The following is a 17,449-nucleotide window of genomic DNA, read 5'->3' as shown; positions in this document are numbered from 1 at the left end:
AGTGGCACTCTGTTGTAATTAATCCAATTGGTACTACCCTTATTTGTAAACATACACGAGTCCTTTAAAATCTTATCTATAGACAAAGTCACGGTCCTCATGCACTACAATATCAGAATGCTTATCACGCCGGCGAATTTATCCGGTGGCATAGCCGGATTATTCGTTTTCGGACAGAAAGATCAAATGACTAAAATACCCTCGCTCACAAACTCGTATAACTACCGGAAAAAACTTTTCACCGTCCCTCCAGTGGCGGAGAGAAGAAGAGCTTTGAAGATGTTCTGGTGCGGTGCTCGGAGAAGGGTGAGAGACGAGGGAGGTGGTGAAGATGAAGATGAAATGTATGGATACAACGAGGAAATGGCGATGTTGGAGATATATAGCCAGTCGTGTAGAGAAGAAGCGCTTATAGTGACGGCCATTGTCGACGATGAAGAAGTGGAAGTTGTAATCTTTAAAGGAGTGTCGTCGTGCTTGAGCGGAGAAACGGCGGTGGATCCGGCGAGGAGTGTGTTGCCGGAGAGAGCAGTCATTACAAAGATTGATAGAGTGAGAGGTCCTTTTGATCCTTCACAGATTCATTATATTCAAAGGGACATCTCTTTTCAAGCCTTCAAGGAGACCAGACTCAACTAATGTTAGTGAATGTTGTGTCTGGATCAATGAAACTAATGACAATTTCAATTTTTTCACTAATAACTCTCACCTCTGTTTCTGAACTAATTTCTTAAATCTATAACATACCCCAAAATGAGAAAAATGGACAAAGGTAAGATAGAGAGAGATACAATAAATCACACACTAAGCTCAAGTTAGTAGTTAAAACACAAACCTAACTCTTTTCTATATATGAGGAAAACAATAAACATCAGCCAAGAAATTAAAAATCAGTTTTTAACTTTGAAATCTTACTATGTTAAGAAGCACACAAACCTCCCATATTGGATTTCTATATTTGTATGCTTTTTGTCATTCCTTCAATCTATTAACCACTGAATTGAGATTCATATTTTGCTCGTGGAATCGACTTCTTTGATCACTGCGTGCTCCTCGTCATCCCCATTCGTCCTGAGCCTCTGCTAAAACAACAATGCAAAGCAAACGTTCAAGTGTTAAAGAAAACTAACCTAACCAACTTATAATCGTTACATTGGGTCATTATAATAAGAAAACATCAGGTACCTTCCAGAAAGTAACTGTGCAGTTGTTGAAGCTCCTTTTGAGTTAGTAGAGTGACGTCTCGTTCTACTATCTGATCCTTTGTTATCCACACGCATAGCTGAAACCTCTTTCTCCATTGCTGCTACTTCTCTTCGCATCTTCTTTGCTTCCACTTCCATCGCCTTTGTTAGTGTTTCAACCTTCTTGGCCAACATCTAAAAGCAAACACAAGCCCAAGTATTTTGATCAGAGAATATAAATAAATATAAGCAAACGTTTCTTGGAAAGGTGTAAAACTAATGACTAACCTCAATAGCTTCGTCTTTATCTCTAAGGCTTTGATCTTTATCATTAGCAGCTTTCCTTAAAGTTATCACCTCCTTTTGAAGCAAATCATGTAATACTCCTGGGACACTATCATTATTTGTCCCTGCTGCTTTCTCTGAATCTCCTTGTTTTGTTGAATTAGGTGACCCGCCTCCGCTTGTTCCTTCAGAAGATTGGTTCAATGGAAACTTCGATCTGGGTTCGTTTGTTAGTACTTTACTCCTATCTAAAGATCTACTGCCTCCGTCAAATGATCTGGATGTTCCTTTCGCATGCTTCAATATTGTGCTTGTACTAGCATTCAAAGATCTAAACTGAGAACTTGGTGACCTCTTGGAGAAAAATCCATTTGATGTCAGTTTCGGAATAATATCAGCTCCGCCAAGGGATTGTCTTCGAGAAGGCCCGTTGCTCATACTTCTTCCCTCAGGTGTCGATCGGTTTCCACTGCTTGAAGGCCCTCTTAAACTCTCTTCTAAGACTCTAAGCCGCAGTTGAAATTTCTCCTGCAAAAGGCAAAAGCAGCAATTCTAATTAAAGCCTTGATACATAAGGACATAAAGAAGACTAAAGCTATATGGATCTGAACTCCGAATTCTTACCTTTAGCTGAGCTTCAGATTTTGCAGCTCGATCAGCTATGGCAAGTTTGTCACGTAGTTGTTGCATTTCTCCCTGTCCAAAAAGAAACAGGAAAATGGTTAAAGAATGCACTTACTCAAGTTACAATGGTTCCTGTGAATATGAATCACAACTCGAAGCAGTAACAGAAGCCCAAAAATAAAATATCAAAAGTAACCTGCAGAAATCTTCGTTCTTCGAGCCATTGCTTCACAGGCATCACTTTATCGCTACCATCTTTCCACTCATTTGCCACTACAGTTGCAACCCTGCTTGCACTTACTTTGGCACGAGCCAGTTCCCGATCAAGGATTCTCCTCTCTTCCTAATGAAAGGATTAATGGCCATAGCTATGATTAGCACAGGAATTGAATTTTAAGTACAAGGGTAGCAATAGGCTAATGAGGCACTAAACGTGTAATTTAATTATTACATTCATTTCTTGAAATTTCCTCTGGTAATCTCTCACTGCATTTGCAGCTGTACCACCAGCAAGAACAGCTTCTTCAAGCTCCCGTACGGTCTGGGTAAACTTTTCAACTTCTGCAACCTTTTGTCTGTGCAACTTGTCCAAAATTCTGTTCTCTTCCTAATTTGAACAATCGATAAACAAGGCATGCTCACGAAAACGAAGGAGAGAGATCCAGGAATTTATAGTACTGCTGGGTAAAGGAGGCGAAAGTGATACCTGACAAATTTCTATCTGTTTCATTAGCTCTTGGTTTTTATTCTGGAGGTCATCAACCATTGAAGCCTTTGCAAGAGCAGACTGAACAGTTCTTTCAGCATCAAGCAAAGCTGCTTCCTTCGACTTGGTTAGACGGTCCAATGCTCTGTTGTCATCTTGAAGTTTAACAATCTACAAATGAAGAATGCAATGCCCAGTTATTAAAAAGGTTCCAAGACTCAATAAGCAAGGAAATAAGAGATATAGTTGATTGAAAGGAAGTAAAATACTTCATGTCTCGCCAACTTGAGTTCAGCCTCTAAAGGAGCGAGAATAGCTTCAATAGGAGGCATATCGTCATCCTTTTGAGCAGCATGAACCCTTCGAAGAGTGGCTTCTGCAGCAAATTGAGCTGCCATTGAAGCCCTTTTTTCTTCGTTTATTTTCTTGATTTCAAGGTTCTGTGACAAGATGCGATATCATCAAATACAGAATCCAGAAAAATAAAAGAGATTGGAAAATGAAAAGCAACTGAGAAACATTGCAAACATACTTTACTGTCAAGAAGGTTTTCAGTTAGTTTGAGCTTCTCCGACATCTTTCCCAACTCTTCAGTAAGCTTAAACAATCAAATGAAAGAGTAGAGCGTCAGAATATACAAAGATGGATAAAAAAAGATGATTTATGTGACCTAATATATAAACTTCATATAAGATTTTGCAGGCATGAACACAATTTTTTCTCGCAAAGCATTTCAAGATCTAGCTATAAACAATAATGAAAGCCAAATCATAATACATCTTCTTAAGACAAGGATTCAGGAATATGTATATGCTTCGTGGAGCGACTGACCACAGGCCAAACAAGAGTGAAACCAGGCTTACAAAGGAACGGTAACAGAAAAAAACTACAGCCACATATCGGAAAACTAATGAAGGTCTAGAAACGAACCCAAGAGTAATTCAGTTCAACCACCTATACTACATAATGCAACTTGCGCAAAAACTTAGAGCCGAAGGATAACATTTTTCAGAATCTAAATATTGAAATTGTGCTTCACAAATTTAACTTCTTCCTAACCATTGATTAGACCCAAACAAATAATCCATTAAGTCAAGCTATATCTTCAATCTTCTGTTCATGTGAAATATTCAGTTGAATCAAGTCTAATCCAAACAACCTTTACAGGACATTGTGAAATGTAAGGAAAAAGACAGATTAAGTGCAGATATTACACTAACCTCTTCAACAGCCTTCTCTCTTTGCCGTTCAGACAACCTCAATGCTTTGATCTCAGCTTGGGATTCAGACAACTCCCGATCTTTATCTGAGCACCAAAAAGTCAAAGTTTAAAACCAAGAAATGACATTCATGCACGTACGGAAAAGTTCAAACATATATCCAAAAACCTAATTATACCAAATTACAAAATCAAAAATGTCAACGGAAACTTGAAATCAACCAATAGAATAAAACAGATCGAGAATCATAGAGTACCTCTGACATCGTTCTCAAGCCTATTAAGCTCAACTTTAACCGGATCTGAGCCATGGAGTAAAGTAATGAACTCATTATCGGCGTCAAAACTCGGCTTCATTGACCTCCGTCGTGTTAAACCCTTACTTCCACCTCCTCCTCCTCCTTCACGGAAAGACGATGACATAGTCAATGACGGTGACGAAATCCTCGCCGTCGTACCAAACTCACTCGCCGTTGGTCTTCCATTGTTAACCTCAAACGCATATCCACCTTCCTCCATTTATTCCCGATCTATAAAACCCTTACTTCTCTAATCTACACAGGCATCAAAAGTTCCATATCTATTGAAGTCTCAAATCCATCCACCAGAAACAAAAAAAAAAAATCAACACATACCTAAAATCAGCACATTCTCAAATCGAGAAAGCAAAATGTAGAAATAAGACGCGCAACAACACTGAATCGTCAAGAAGAACTGATGAACCAAAAGTGTTAGGGTTTGAATTCGGCTTCACCGGAGATTCTACAAAAACAAAAGAGAAATAGCAAGTTTTTTTTGGTAGAGAAGGATTTAAAAGAGGTTTATGCTAAGTCACAGCGAGTAGAGAGAGATAATTACCGTTTTCAGATTTTTTTTACATTTTCATGTTTATTTAATAATAAGCTTACAATTAAACGCTGTCGTTTAGAACCGAACGACGGTCTTCTTTAACCTTCTAGGGTTTAAGCCTTCTCCGTTAGATTTAGCTTTGATGTTTAAAAATCTTTTCAAAGTTGTAACCTTTCGAATCTTCTGAAGAAACCCATGTCCATGAATGGTCAGAGAAGCTCTTCAATTTCTTTCTCGCCTGAGAAAATCCTCGAATCTCCCAGACCCATTCACCTGCAACAAGCATATTCATCAGCTAATCAATTCCAATTGCGGCATTCTATCTCTCAAATTCTTAGCTTACTTAGTCTCCAGAGGTTACACTCCTCATCGTTCTTCATTCAATTCGGTCGTATCGTTTGTTTGTAAACTAGGGCAAGTTAAATTCGCTGAAGATATCGTTCACTCGATGCCTAGATTCGGGTGTGAACCAGATGTTATATCTTATAACTCTCTCATTGATGGGCATTGTAGAAATGGAGATATCAGAAGTGCTAGTTTGGTTTTAGAGAGTTTAAGAGCCTCTCATGGGTTTATCTGCAAGCCTGACATAGTTAGTTTTAATTCTCTGTTTAATGGGTTTAGCAAGATGAAGATGTTAGATGAGGTTTTTGTGTATATGGGTGTTATGTTGAAGTGTTGTTCGCCGAATGTTGTTACTTATAGTACTTGGATCGACACGTTCTGCAAATCCGGGGAGTTGCAGTTGGCGTTGAAGAGTTTTCACTCTATGAAGAGAGATGCTTTATCTCCAAATGTGGTTACTTTCACTTGTTTGATTGATGGGTACTGTAAAGCTGGTGACTTGGAGGTTGCGGTTTCGTTATACAAAGAAATGAGACGCGTTCGGATGTCTTTGAATGTTGTTACTTATACTGCTTTGATAGATGGTTTCTGCAAGAAGGGGGAAATGCAGAGAGCTGAGGAAATGTATTCAAGGATGGTCGAGGATAGAGTTGAGCCAAACTCTCTTGTATACACTACGATTATCGATGGTTTTTTTCAGAGAGGAGATTCGGATAATGCCATGAAGTTTCTGGCCAAAATGCTCAATCAAGGGATGAGACTTGATATAACAGCTTACGGCGTAATCATATCAGGCCTTTGTGGTAATGGTAAACTAAAGGAGGCAACTGAGATTGTAGAAGATATGGAGAAAAGTGATTTAGTTCCTGATATGGTGATTTTTACTACAATGATGAATGCATATTTTAAATCCGGACGCATGAAGGCTGCGGTTAACATGTACCACAAATTAATTGAGAGAGGCTTTGAGCCCGATGTTGTAGCTCTTTCGACTATGATCGATGGGATTGCGAAGAATGGACAACTACATGAAGCTATAGTTTATTTCTGTATAGAGAAAGCTAATGATGTTATGTACACTGTGCTTATTGATGCTTTGTGCAAAGAAGGAGACTTTATAGAAGTTGAGAGATTGTTTAGTAAAATCTCAGAGGCTGGACTTGTTCCAGATAAGTTCATGTACACTTCTTGGATAGCTGGTTTGTGTAAGCAAGGGAATTTGGTGGATGCGTTTAAGTTAAAAACCAGAATGGTTCAGGAAGGTCTTTTGCTTGATTTGTTAGCCTATACTACATTGATTTACGGGCTAGCTAGCAAGGGTTTGATGGTTGAGGCAAGACAAGTTTTCGATGAAATGTTGAATAGCGGAATAAGTCCTGATTCGGCTGTTTTTGATCTCTTGATTAGAGCTTATGAAAAGGAGGGAAACATGGCCGCTGCTTCGGATTTGCTTCTTGATATGCAGAGAAGGGGGCTTGTAACAGCAGTAAGTGATGCGGATTGCAGCAAACAGTGTGGCAATGAAGTGAACTGTTCGTGAACTTTCTTATGATTTGAGCTATGACTATGAGCATCAGCTGTATTCTCAAATATGGGCAAATATAGAAAAGGGCATTTGTAAAGTGTGATCTTTTACATTTAAAATGGATGCTTTTAACAAAAGACACATGACTTTGATAGTTATGTAAATAAATATATACAGAAGCTTTTTAATTGAGGAAATGGAATCTGTTTCTATATGTGCAGAATCTTATTCCCTCTGGTTGGTTGAGTTTTGTCTTCAAGATTGATCAGTGGTTCCTTTAAGAATGTTGTATTTGCAAAGAGGGCATGTTGCTCTCATCTTAAGCCATTTCACAATACAAGTCGAATGAAAATGGTGGTTACAAGGAAGAGCATGAAGCTCTGCGCCATCCTCATATGAACTCAGACATATGCAACAATCCTGTTAAGAAAAATCAAGTAGAAGAAGCCTTTGAAACTAAGCAAAAGCAGAGTTCATAAGTAACAAATCGTTGTCAAACTAGATTCGTGTTTACCGCATCCTCAGCAAGCAGTGTTCTTTCAGTTGCTAAGCATAAGCCATTGATCGGTATAGGAACCATTTTACCAGGTCCAGTAATGTTCTTCTCATTGCTATGGAAAGCCTTAAATTTGTACAAGGGAAGAACACCGAGCTCCGCCTCCGATACACCTTCCTGTATAAAACCCGCAAGAAAAGGCGTCTCTAAGTTCTTTAAAGTAGTAGACAACAAAGATCGATGAGATGGCTTCATACCGTTCCAGCAACGGCATAAAGAAGAGCAATTATGCAAGGAAGACAGCAACAAAGAGCTATTCCAACAAGGCAAGCCAAAACAACACAGAAAACAGCAAAGAAGACGTCAATCGCCAGGAAAATCACCGATAACCTGCGAAAAAAAACCCGTAAGATTTGGGAAACACACAAAAGCAATTCTTAGCTTTTGAATGAGCAATATGTTACCAGTAAAGATTAGGAGCTTCTCCTAAAAGCTTATCACCACCTTCAACAACCCAGTAGAATCCAATTATCCACCATATGAATGATATCACTGTGTTTATCGACTCACATCTCTTCACAAAACTGATTACAATAAAACATCAATTTCATAATCATAAAACCATGAAATTGAGATTTTTCAATAACCAAAACCTGTAAGTTGTTGAATTGTCATCACTGTCTTGTTCATAATCATACTCAATGTTGTAATCTTCATGATCATAAGACTCCAAATCCCTAGCTCTACGAGTTGAGTTTCTTCTCCAATACTCAGACCAAACCAAAACCACATGGAACAAACACTGTAACCCATACACACAGATCCAAACCCTAATCGGTTCATTAGGTCTTTCTTCAACGGTACCGACAAGCATAACCGCTGACGCAAGAACTAAAGCAGCGTTCCATAGTATATCAGCAGCAACTACAGGCTTCGAGTAACCCCAATCGATTCGTCTCTCCTCGAGAGCACGCGCCGCTGTTTCTCTAACCAGCATCGACGGTGCTCGGTGGCCGGTGATCCGTCCTAATAGAACGGCGAGAGCTGTAGGTCTGGCTGATGAAGAAGAAGAAGAAAAAGAGCCGTCGTGTCGTGGACGGAGTAGAGGCGCATGTTGATCACGCGCCGCCGTGGAATCTGAAGAATACGATGACATTAGTAACGAAGAGAATTGAGATTCTTCTTTCTCTCTGCTCTAGAAAACGCTAAGCCATGGCGGACAGTTTTAAAAAATGGTTTTAGTTAATTAACATTAATTGAAGATTAGACACAGTCTTATAAGTTAATTATCATTATCACAATAAGTCGTACGTCTTTAACCTTAAAGGATCCGGTTAGGAGTGGCCATTCGGATAAACGGGTCGGATTCGGGTAAAATTCGATCGAATACGGTTTTTCGGGTAGAGAAGTTTAGGATTCTATAGGGTAAATCTAAAATATCGGTTCGTGTATAGATTTTAGGCCTTTTTTAGAACCATACTTGATTTTGCGGGTAAATATGCAAATTTTTCGGATTTCGAATAAAATTTAAATTTTTGATTAAAATATTCATGTATTTTTGGGTTCGACTTCAGATTTGGTTTTTAGGGTAGAAGAATTTAGGACACAAGTAAATTTTCGGATTCAGATTCAGTTTCGGGTAATTGGTTCCGGTTTTTAATACGGGTGTTACTTTGTTAGATAGAAATTGGCGCTAAAGTTGGTAAGTTTAGTTACTACTGGGTTAATTTAATTTACTAGGATCAAAACTTTTACATATGCCGACAGAAAAACGACAAAAACTGAAAACACTTCTCAGTGTTACAAGAATCAGTGATTTAGTTTGATAGCATTGATGATTTCCCAGCCAAGCTCTAAATCTGCGATAGACCAGTTGCAACACAAGAACACAGCTTCACTACTACTACTACTGCTTCGATGCATACACTTGTCTTTTAGACACAAAGAGCCCTTGAAAGATGCAACCTGCAAACAGTTTTCAGATTCATGGATCTGAGCACCAGACACTGTCTTCAAGATCTTTGCAGACAATTGTTTGATTAGATCAACATCATCATCTTCTGATTCTCCTTTAACTTTCACTGGACAACAATGAGCTAAAGAGACCACATGGTTTTTCTCATGTAACACCTCAGAGATTTCATCTTGGTGAACTATCTTTGCCTTTTTGCTCTTCTCTATTACCAAAACCCCGTCTGCGGTTCTATGGTCTGTAACACGGAGCTGAGTAGAGTTTGAGAATTTGAAATTCGGGTTGGAGCAGCTTTTTAGGAACATATCAGAAGCGTTTGCTTTTATATAAGTGGTTGAAGCGAATGAAACTGTTTCGCCATTGGCAGGGACGAAACAGGGGATGTCAAGCTCTGAGGTTATCTTTTCCTTAAGAATCATCATGCTGGGTTTTTCGCCGTGCACGAGTACAACGTTCTTTGGGGAAAGGAACTTTGTGAGATCCATTATTCCTTTTGCATCTGTGTGAGGACTGAAAGCCACTTGATGTACCTGATAACAACAGAATCAACAAGACATTTTAGTTTAGGTTCAACGTGTGAATTGGACGCATTGCTGTTTTCGTGTTAAGGTTACATAAATTTTGTGAGAACCAGAAGAAAGAGTAAACAAACCTTGCAACGGACATCGACCTTGGTGCCATTGTAGAGATCAACCGTCGTGGGTTTACCAGCCATCAGTTTGTGCCCAACGGTCCCAGCCACAGAGTATCTGTAAAAAACGGATCCATAAATGGATGAAAAGAGATACAATTTCGTGTTAGATGCTATGCTAGGAAAAAACTGAATTGCTAATAAAGGGGAAACACAATAGGTATAGTACCCGGGTAATGCAACAAGATTCAAGGGAGAAGGAGCCCAGTGCTTGAACACTTCAAGTGAAAAGCCAGCACAAAGCATACCAGGTGTGGCAAAGAGAACACATGGCCCAGGAGCATGTATAAGAGATCGATCGAAATCTTTAACTGCAGAATGTGAAGGTAGTAGTTAGAAAGCAAGCAGAGTTGTACAGCTAAGGTAGTGGATAAGAACAAAAAATGGACGCAAAGGATGTATTAGAACCACTAGTTTGGTTCTTATTTTTCAAGCACATCAGAGTTTCGGTTCCATATGATATAAATTTCATCTTCAACGTTCTAAAGTTATTTGCAAATGGTAGTACACATACCATTCTTAAAATCAAATGGGTTATGCGTATTGTGCTTTTCTTTAACGTTCTGGCTTGTCCAGCTGATGAGCATTTTGTAATACATATTTGCTTGGATGGTCAAACCTGCAAAAGTACAAATTTATCTTCAGGGACAGCAATTTTCAGAAGATAGAGATCACTATTCATGAAATAGAGTCACGACTTTGTTGAGCTGACTAATCTGCAGAATTGATTTCATATGAGGATTGGTGGTGATTTAACAGACCTGATGAGAAGTAAATTGGAACCTTTATATTCATGCGTTCCCAGTAATCATCAAGCAGCATGCAGAGTTCCTGAAAAAGGAAACGCAATTGTCAATGAGACATAAGAGAAGCAAAGACAAGTTTAAGTAACTGACTTCAAAGCTCTGTAAGAAGACAGACCTGAGCCCTTCCAAGAGCAAATGAAGGAATCAGCGCCTTCCCTCCGCCAGCAACACATTTATGAACCTGGAAGAGTTTTCTGAGATATCAGACAATTACCAAACGAAAGCTTAAGCATTTCCTGAAGGGGTATATTGATCAGAAACAAGCCAAAGGTGATGCGGGTAATTATAATCAAAAACCATTTAAGAACAAATTTAGAAACCATGTGTTAATAGTTACAAGTAGACATACAGCTTGAAGAAACTCTCTCTCCCGGGGATATTTTGAGCCGCGAATGGTAGTTGCATATGTGGACCTAAAACGGCATAGTTAAACCTATATCAGGTAAACTTGTTCTTTCTAAGTTTGTTGAAAAATACCAGCGAACAAGTTTGTATTTGTTTTCCATACTCTGAAATGAGAAGATCCAACTGGAGTCTGTCAATTTTAGCAGCTCCTAGATGTCTATCTGTCGTCATATTGTAATCTCCAGTGTACACAATCGCTGCATCTCCCATCTTTGCATAAACCATCACTGCTCCAAGGACCTTATGATCAATACAAAATAAGCTTTAAAAAATACAGAAACTCTGAATATAAAAAACACAGAAAGAAATTCACTAAAACCAGAACGAATGTCTTACATGCCCTGCATAATAAGCCCGGATTTGAAGATCTTCATCAACCTGAATTGTTTGCTTCAAATCTATTGCAATTACTACATATAAAAAAACAAGAGGAAGTCAAGTTATAGACACTGCATCTGAATTCGTGCACAAAGACCTCAAATGAACTAAATCCAATATTCAAGTACCTTTTTTCATGCAGTTTGCGATATGGGTAGTGGTGAATAGCTCCTCCTCGCCTCTTCTATCCACCATCACTCTTCGGTAGTCCTCAAGCATTAATGGAGACAAAGCCTTTGTGGGATACTACAAAAGAGACAAATCAAAGTAAACAACCTTTACCTTCACAAAAAAAAAACAGTCAGTCAAACATTTCATCGAACACCTTGAGGACAATATAACTCACCGACATATAAATCGGACCATTGTACCCACAAACTTCCGTGAAGTAAGGAAGCGCTCCAACATGATCCATATGGCTATTAACACTCACAATTAAAACCCACAAAAACTAAAAAAGTGAATTTTAAAAAAGGGACAAATTCTGGGTTTGAAGAATCAATACAAGTGTGTGATGATGATACAAGAGATCGCGTTGTCAAAATCACCGGATTTAGATATGAGAGAAAAATTTGGGTAACGATTGTGATCATCACAGCCCATATGCATCCCACAATCGAACATTATCTTTTTACCATTAATCGTCACTACCACACAGCTCTTTCCAATCTCTTGTCCAGCACCTGGATACAACACAAAAAAGATAGAATTATACAGAAATTGAAATTGTGAAACTTTGAAGAAGCAAAGAGAGAAGAAGAAGAAGAACAAAAACTGTTACCAAGTACGAGACAATCGATAGCCATAGTTACTGAAGAAATAAACAACAATTTGAGTTTCAAAACTCGTCGATGGTCAAAAATATCTTACTCGTTGAATCAGAACACAAATTCAAGTGACCGGAGAAAATTTTGAAGGGGGCGAGAGAAGAAACAGAGTTAGGTCGACAAACGAATTTGAATGGCGGCAAAGTGTTCAGTGACATCGGAACCGTTCGGAGTTATTACACGTGTCTGATCCAACCGTCGATATTTTTGTGGTGTGAAGCCCAATAATAGTTCTTCTCACGGCCCATTAAATTTAAAAGTTTGAAACGACAACGTCTCATGTCGTTTTTAATCTGAGGAAGAAAAAAGCTCGTAACTAATCCCTAAATCAAGAGAGAAGTGAGAGACACTGAGACTTTGTAGTTGACCGGATCATTCTCACTTCGCCGGCCGACGTTCTTCCTTCCGCCGTCGGTATCTATATTTACGATCCACGATCTCTCTTGCTGTTTCTGTCTTCATCGGTGAGTAATTTTTTACTGATCTTCCAAATCCTATCAATTCACCATCTCTGAGCTCTTTCGTTGATTTGAGTTTTGTTCTTACTGCAGTGACGAAAATGGCTGCTCGTATCGGGATCTTCTCCGTCTTCGTAGCTGTATTGTTATCTATTTCTGCATTTTCCTCAGCTCAGGATCTCCAGATCGTAAATGCCGAGCGAAGGGTAAGATTCTCCGATCTATCTTCTTCTTACAATTCATAAACTTCCTTAATGGATCCCGTTTCTCCGATTTATGGAAATTCAAGTTAATGAAGTTGCCGTTGGGCTTTGCTGTTTCTCCGATCTATACTCGGTTTGTAGAATTACTGTGTGATTGGTCACTTCATGGTTGATCATCATCGATAGGCTTCATATGTATGTACATTGATAGATAGTGTGACTTTTCATCAGTTATACGTTTGATTTGAGTAATTAGAAAGTCTAATGATAGAACCTGTTTGCAAAATTTTCTTGCCCGAAACTGAAATGCTTCTCCTTTGTGTTTGTTTTTGTCTACAGATTGATTTAAGCTCACATATCGTGAAGGCCTTCTTGACTCTCAAGGTATTTATAAGCAAATGTTTATAATAGTTATTCCTATTGAATATACACTGGAAGGTTGGAACTTAGAATTGGAAAATTAAAGCTTTTTTGGATATGTTATATGAAACTGCAGCTGTTTTTCTTTTAGTCAAATTTAGTTTATTGTAGTGATACTTGTTGTAAAGGTTGGAACTTTAGTGGCTTTGATTCGTTGTGACAGTTAATTTGATATTATCGCTTTTCTCCTTCATCATCTTTAAGTTTTTCTATTAGGAGGTGACATTTTCTTGTCTGGATTTCTTTCTTCAGGTTGAAAATATTGGGAAAGATCCTGCTGCAGAAATGCTTCTTGCTTTCCCACCTACCCAGATCAAGAATTTGGCTATGGTACAAGCCCTGGCAACTACTGGCAAGAAGAAGAAGAAAACTTATTTGCCATTAGATGTAAAACCAACTGAACAACCTGATGCACCAAATGACACTGGATACTACCGTGTTACGTTTATTAGCCCCTTAGGTCCGGGTGAAACTGTTTCACTTGAGGTGCTTTACATATTGACTCATTCCTTGGAACCTTTCCCAGTGGAGATAACCCAGTCAGAATCTCAATTGGTTTACTATCATGATAGTGCAGTGATATTGTCACCGTATCATGTTAAGCAACAGACAACTTTTATTAAGACTCCTAGTACTAGAGTAGAGTCGTTCACTAGCATTGAACCTGCTAACCGGGCTGGCAAAGAGATCAAATATGGACCATATGAAAATCGTGCTTCATACTCTTACACACCTGTCATCATTCACTTCGAGAATAACAGTCCATTTGCTGTTGTTGAGGAGCTTGTGCGTGAAATTGAGATTTCACACTGGGGTAGCCTTCAGATTACAGAAAATTATAGGTTGACTCATGGGGGAGCGAGGCATAAGGGTGTTTTCTCAAGGTATGTAATGGGACTAATAACTTCTATAATGTATGAGGTGACATCTGAAAATTTATCTCTAGGAGTTAGATGTTGCAGAATTTCGATTTATGTGTTTTGAGCTAACTGTTAAGGTGCCATTTTCCATTTCTGCAGGCAACTTTTCTCTGTTATTGAAGGAAAACTGTCTATTTAATTACCTATTTTACTGTTACTTGTGAAAGAGGTCAATGGCGAGGTTGTGTTCATATGTATGCTGTTATGCTGAAAATGTTTCTCTGAATTCTCAATTTTGGCAGGGTTGATTATCAATCTAAACGATCGGTCAGTGGTGCATCCTCTTTCAATGCGCTCCTTGCAGTCCTACCTCCCAGAGTGAACTCTGTCTACTACAGGGATGAGATAGGAAACATCTCTACTTCACATTTGCGTACAGGCTTTAGAAAGGTATGCTTGGATTGCCCACTTCTCTTTATCTGTAGCCATTTAGGCAGTGATATTTCCTCCCTGAGAAACTCTGCTTAGGCTCTAATTGTATAACTCTAATTGGTTTCTTATTCTCTAAGTTCTTATAAAAAAATTGTTGGTATTTGCAGTCAGAACTTGAATTTGAACCCCGCTACCCATTATTTGGAGGGTGGAGTGCAACTTTTATCATCGGCTATAGAGTTCCATTGGAAGACTATCTCTTTGAAGCATCTGATGGCAGACGTTACTTGAACTTTACCTTTGGGTGCCCGCTCGTCGAAACTATTGTTAACAAGTTGACTATCAAAGTGGGTTTAATTAGCATTTTCTACTAATAGTAATTTCCTTATATTGTTAGCAGATTACACTTAACACAGGAAGATATCATTTTCAGGTCGTGCTTCCTGAAGGATCAAAGGACCCTTCTGCTGTTTTGCCCTTTACAGTCAATCAAGAGTTGCAGGTACTTCATCAGCCACACATATACATGAATTGCATTTTCAAACTATGGTTAGTAAAACAACATGTATCTATAATGGTCTTGTCTCAGGTCAAATACTCATACCTTGACATTGTGGGAAGAACCGTGGTTGTGTTGCAAAAAGATAACGTAGTTCCCACTCACAACGTACCCTTCCAGGTAAAAAAATACCTTAACACTTACAGCTAACTAGCAATTTCCACAGACTTAACTATATCACCATAATGAGCCAATTCCTTTCTTTCTGCTATGTGTAGTAGTATTAGAAGAACCCTAAAAATCTGAGTGTATTAGTGTTATTAGCAATAGGCTCATTTTGTTCCATAAGTTACAAAATTGCTTAACATGTGTGACGATTTTGCAGGTGTACTATACATTCAAACCAATATACATGCTAGCGGAACCATTCATGCTTGTATCGGCTTTCTTCTTAGTATTTGTGGCTTCGCTTGCGTATGTACACATCGATCTCAATATCGTCAGGAAGTAGAAGTCTTATCAACAGTCCTTCGCTTTCACTTATAGACTCGTAAAAGAAAATACTTTTGATCATCACTTGAAGAACTAAACTTTGTAGGTGTTGCTGCTTTTAGTAGAGTTATATCTTTGACACTACTTTGCTCTCCAATCTTGATTTTTCCTCAATTTTATTTACAGAGAATCTAAAGTGTTTAATCCATCCAACAAGTGAAGTGGAAAAGAGCGAATTGCCAAATTATGTAATGAGGAAAATGTTTCAAAGTAAATCAAGATAACACAATTACACAACGGTAATAACAACAAATGCATAATAAAGTTTACACTAAGACAACAAACGCTGATCCTAAACTTCCTTGCCTTAAAAAAAACTTGCCTTTAAAATTTTGTCTCCATAATTTTAACAATCATGACCGGAGTTTGAAAAGAGATCACTAAACCGGATTCTTCTTCGGCCTTCCTCTTCCTCTCTTCTTCGGTGTTCCATCTGAATTAACTCCAACACCATTATTACTCCTCACAGCCTCATTATCTCTCTTCGCCGCACCACCTGACCATCCATCAAAACTAACACCATTACCACTTGGAGGAGCTGCAACGCCGCCGGATGAGAAAACCGGAGGCATCCAATTAGGGAACTTAGCTGCATCTACTCCATTAGCAATGGCAGCTTCTCCTCCTTTACCACCAACAAACCCCATCGGAAAAAAACCCCAACAACAATAATACTCATCTTTACCAGGTATCAACGGAGGCAACTGAGGAATACTCGCAGCGTGAAACGCTCTTTGACAGTTTTGACATCTAATACAATACTCTTGATAAACCCTAGGATACTCATGAAGACTGTAACAGTACGGACACGCCGTCCAAAACGTAGACATCTTCTCATTCGTTGTTGTTTTCTTCTTCGATTTCTGAGTGTTGAGATTTACTTTAGTGAAGATGAGATTCAAATCTCCATCGAATTGAGATTTCTTCGTAGGTGTTGATAGAACTTCCCATGCATCAAGCACGAATCTGAAAGCTTGATCGGCGAAAGGGAAACGGTTTTTGTCAGGGTGGAGAAGAAGAGCAAGACGACGGTATTGTTTCTTGATTAGATCGTTGTCTGTTGATGATTCAGTTAGATCTTCGATCTGAAGGATTTTGTACCAGTTTGGTTGGTTTTTGATACGATTCTCTGGTGCTGATGAGAGTAAGACATCGACGACGGCGAGGATTTGATCGGTGCCTTCGAGGAGTGGCTCTGTCTCTTGAGCTAAGATTGCAAACTCTTTTGAACCGTTTAGATCTCGTGACTCGAGAAGCTTCTCCGCGATTCCGAGAAGACGTTCTGCTTCTGATCGGTTAGGGTTGTTGTCTCCCATCTTTCTTCTTCCGTCGGCGATGGCGGAGAAATGGTGAGCAGATCTAAATATTATCGCCTCGACAAGAGACGATGAAACAAGGCTCTGATTGGCTGTGTGTAAAAATGGTCGGGGGAAAAAAAATAGTAACATTGGAGTAAACGGAAACTAAAACTTTATTTGTTACCAAATTTATTTAGTAATAAAATCATTTCTTCATTTTTATGTTATTATTTTTCACAATTTTATTTTATGTTATTATTTTTCACCCTTTTATAATGTTACCTACTTACAATTCGTTTCCTATTTCGCCATATTTATAATATTGCAAATAAAATCCAGCTTTGTGTCACCAGTTACAAAAATAATATGATTATATACTTTATTGGTTTTATTAACACTACATTAAAAAGGTAAA

General features: G+C 38.6%; 7 protein-coding genes across 12 annotated transcripts; 3 read left to right on the top strand and 4 right to left on the bottom strand.

The window, feature by feature from the left end:
* Window positions 1–15: 15 nt before the first annotated feature.
* MAP70-3 (microtubule-associated proteins 70-3) lies at window positions 16–4,863 on the bottom strand. 2 transcript variants are annotated; one of them, NM_126236.4, is made up of 12 exons: window positions 4,654–4,863; window positions 4,276–4,572; window positions 4,020–4,105; window positions 3,332–3,397; window positions 3,069–3,239; window positions 2,800–2,970; window positions 2,545–2,700; window positions 2,290–2,436; window positions 2,094–2,165; window positions 1,473–1,997; window positions 1,186–1,379; window positions 16–1,079 (listed from the first exon to the last, which is right to left on the bottom strand). In NM_126236.4, the coding sequence occupies exons 2-12, from the start codon at window positions 4,535–4,537 to the stop codon at window positions 1,040–1,042; spliced, it is 1,890 nt and encodes a 629-aa protein (NP_178284.1). In that variant the 5' UTR covers window positions 4,538–4,572; window positions 4,654–4,863; the 3' UTR covers window positions 16–1,039. The 2 variants fall into 2 exon arrangements, with proteins under 2 accessions (NP_178284.1, NP_001189497.1); NM_001202568.1 differs by having other exon boundaries at window positions 775–1,082; window positions 4,654–4,799.
* AT2G01755 (uncharacterized protein) lies at window positions 80–700 on the top strand. Of its 2 annotated transcripts, none has more exons than NM_001335076.1 (1): window positions 80–700. In NM_001335076.1, the coding sequence occupies exon 1, from the start codon at window positions 100–102 to the stop codon at window positions 637–639; it is 540 nt and encodes a 179-aa protein (NP_001323453.1). In that variant the 5' UTR covers window positions 80–99; the 3' UTR covers window positions 640–700. The 2 variants fall into 2 exon arrangements, with proteins under 2 accessions (NP_001323453.1, NP_671765.2); NM_147232.3 differs by having other exon boundaries at window positions 107–694.
* Window positions 4,864–5,012: 149 nt separating the features above from the next.
* AT2G01740 (Tetratricopeptide repeat (TPR)-like superfamily protein) lies at window positions 5,013–6,752 on the top strand (the record flags this gene model as incomplete). Its single annotated transcript, NM_126235.2, has 1 exon — window positions 5,013–6,752. The coding sequence occupies exon 1, from the start codon at window positions 5,073–5,075 to the stop codon at window positions 6,750–6,752; it is 1,680 nt and encodes a 559-aa protein (NP_178283.1). The 5' UTR covers window positions 5,013–5,072.
* A 41-nt stretch (window positions 6,753–6,793) lies between these two features.
* RIE1 (RING-finger protein for embryogenesi) lies at window positions 6,794–8,523 on the bottom strand. 2 transcript variants are annotated; one of them, NM_179593.4, is made up of 5 exons: window positions 7,887–8,523; window positions 7,698–7,817; window positions 7,491–7,623; window positions 7,252–7,410; window positions 6,794–7,157 (listed from the first exon to the last, which is right to left on the bottom strand). In NM_179593.4, exons 1-5 carry the CDS (start codon window positions 8,387–8,389, stop codon window positions 6,993–6,995), a joined length of 1,080 nt encoding a protein of 359 aa, NP_849924.1. In that variant the 5' UTR covers window positions 8,390–8,523; the 3' UTR covers window positions 6,794–6,992. The 2 variants fall into 2 exon arrangements, with proteins under 2 accessions (NP_849924.1, NP_001325257.1); NM_001335075.1 differs by having other exon boundaries at window positions 7,252–7,623.
* A 401-nt stretch (window positions 8,524–8,924) lies between these two features.
* CPSF73-II (cleavage and polyadenylation specificity factor 73 kDa subunit-II) lies at window positions 8,925–12,455 on the bottom strand. 2 transcript variants are annotated; one of them, NM_126234.3, is made up of 13 exons: window positions 12,267–12,455; window positions 11,991–12,168; window positions 11,832–11,904; window positions 11,614–11,731; window positions 11,444–11,517; window positions 11,211–11,347; window positions 11,052–11,115; window positions 10,818–10,883; window positions 10,658–10,727; window positions 10,411–10,515; window positions 10,066–10,207; window positions 9,858–9,954; window positions 8,925–9,735 (listed from the first exon to the last, which is right to left on the bottom strand). In NM_126234.3, exons 1-13 carry the CDS (start codon window positions 12,289–12,291, stop codon window positions 9,043–9,045), a joined length of 1,842 nt encoding a protein of 613 aa, NP_178282.2. In that variant the 5' UTR covers window positions 12,292–12,455; the 3' UTR covers window positions 8,925–9,042. The 2 variants fall into 2 exon arrangements, with proteins under 2 accessions (NP_178282.2, NP_001325256.1); NM_001335074.1 differs by having other exon boundaries at window positions 11,832–12,168.
* A 124-nt stretch (window positions 12,456–12,579) lies between these two features.
* On the top strand, window positions 12,580–15,858 carry AT2G01720 (Ribophorin I). Its single transcript, NM_126233.6, has 9 exons — window positions 12,580–12,776; window positions 12,864–12,976; window positions 13,313–13,357; window positions 13,646–14,277; window positions 14,556–14,703; window positions 14,853–15,032; window positions 15,119–15,187; window positions 15,275–15,364; window positions 15,570–15,858. Exons 2-9 carry the CDS (start codon window positions 12,872–12,874, stop codon window positions 15,693–15,695), a joined length of 1,395 nt encoding a protein of 464 aa, NP_178281.1. The 5' UTR covers window positions 12,580–12,776; window positions 12,864–12,871; the 3' UTR covers window positions 15,696–15,858.
* Window positions 15,859–15,894: 36 nt separating this feature from the next.
* On the bottom strand, window positions 15,895–17,240 carry AT2G01710 (Chaperone DnaJ-domain superfamily protein). 2 transcript variants are annotated; one of them, NM_001335073.1, is made up of 1 exon: window positions 15,895–17,240. In NM_001335073.1, the coding sequence occupies exon 1, from the start codon at window positions 17,182–17,184 to the stop codon at window positions 16,117–16,119; it is 1,068 nt and encodes a 355-aa protein (NP_001325329.1). In that variant the 5' UTR covers window positions 17,185–17,240; the 3' UTR covers window positions 15,895–16,116. The 2 variants fall into 2 exon arrangements, with proteins under 2 accessions (NP_001325329.1, NP_565276.1); NM_126232.3 differs by having other exon boundaries at window positions 15,895–17,176.
* Window positions 17,241–17,449: the final 209 nt, after the last annotated feature.

This window comes from Arabidopsis thaliana, chromosome 2, assembly GCF_000001735.4.
Source record: "Arabidopsis thaliana chromosome 2, partial sequence".
NCBI classification, from domain to species: Eukaryota; Viridiplantae; Streptophyta; class Magnoliopsida; order Brassicales; family Brassicaceae; genus Arabidopsis; species Arabidopsis thaliana.
This window is presented reverse-complemented; position numbering and strand designations above follow the sequence as displayed.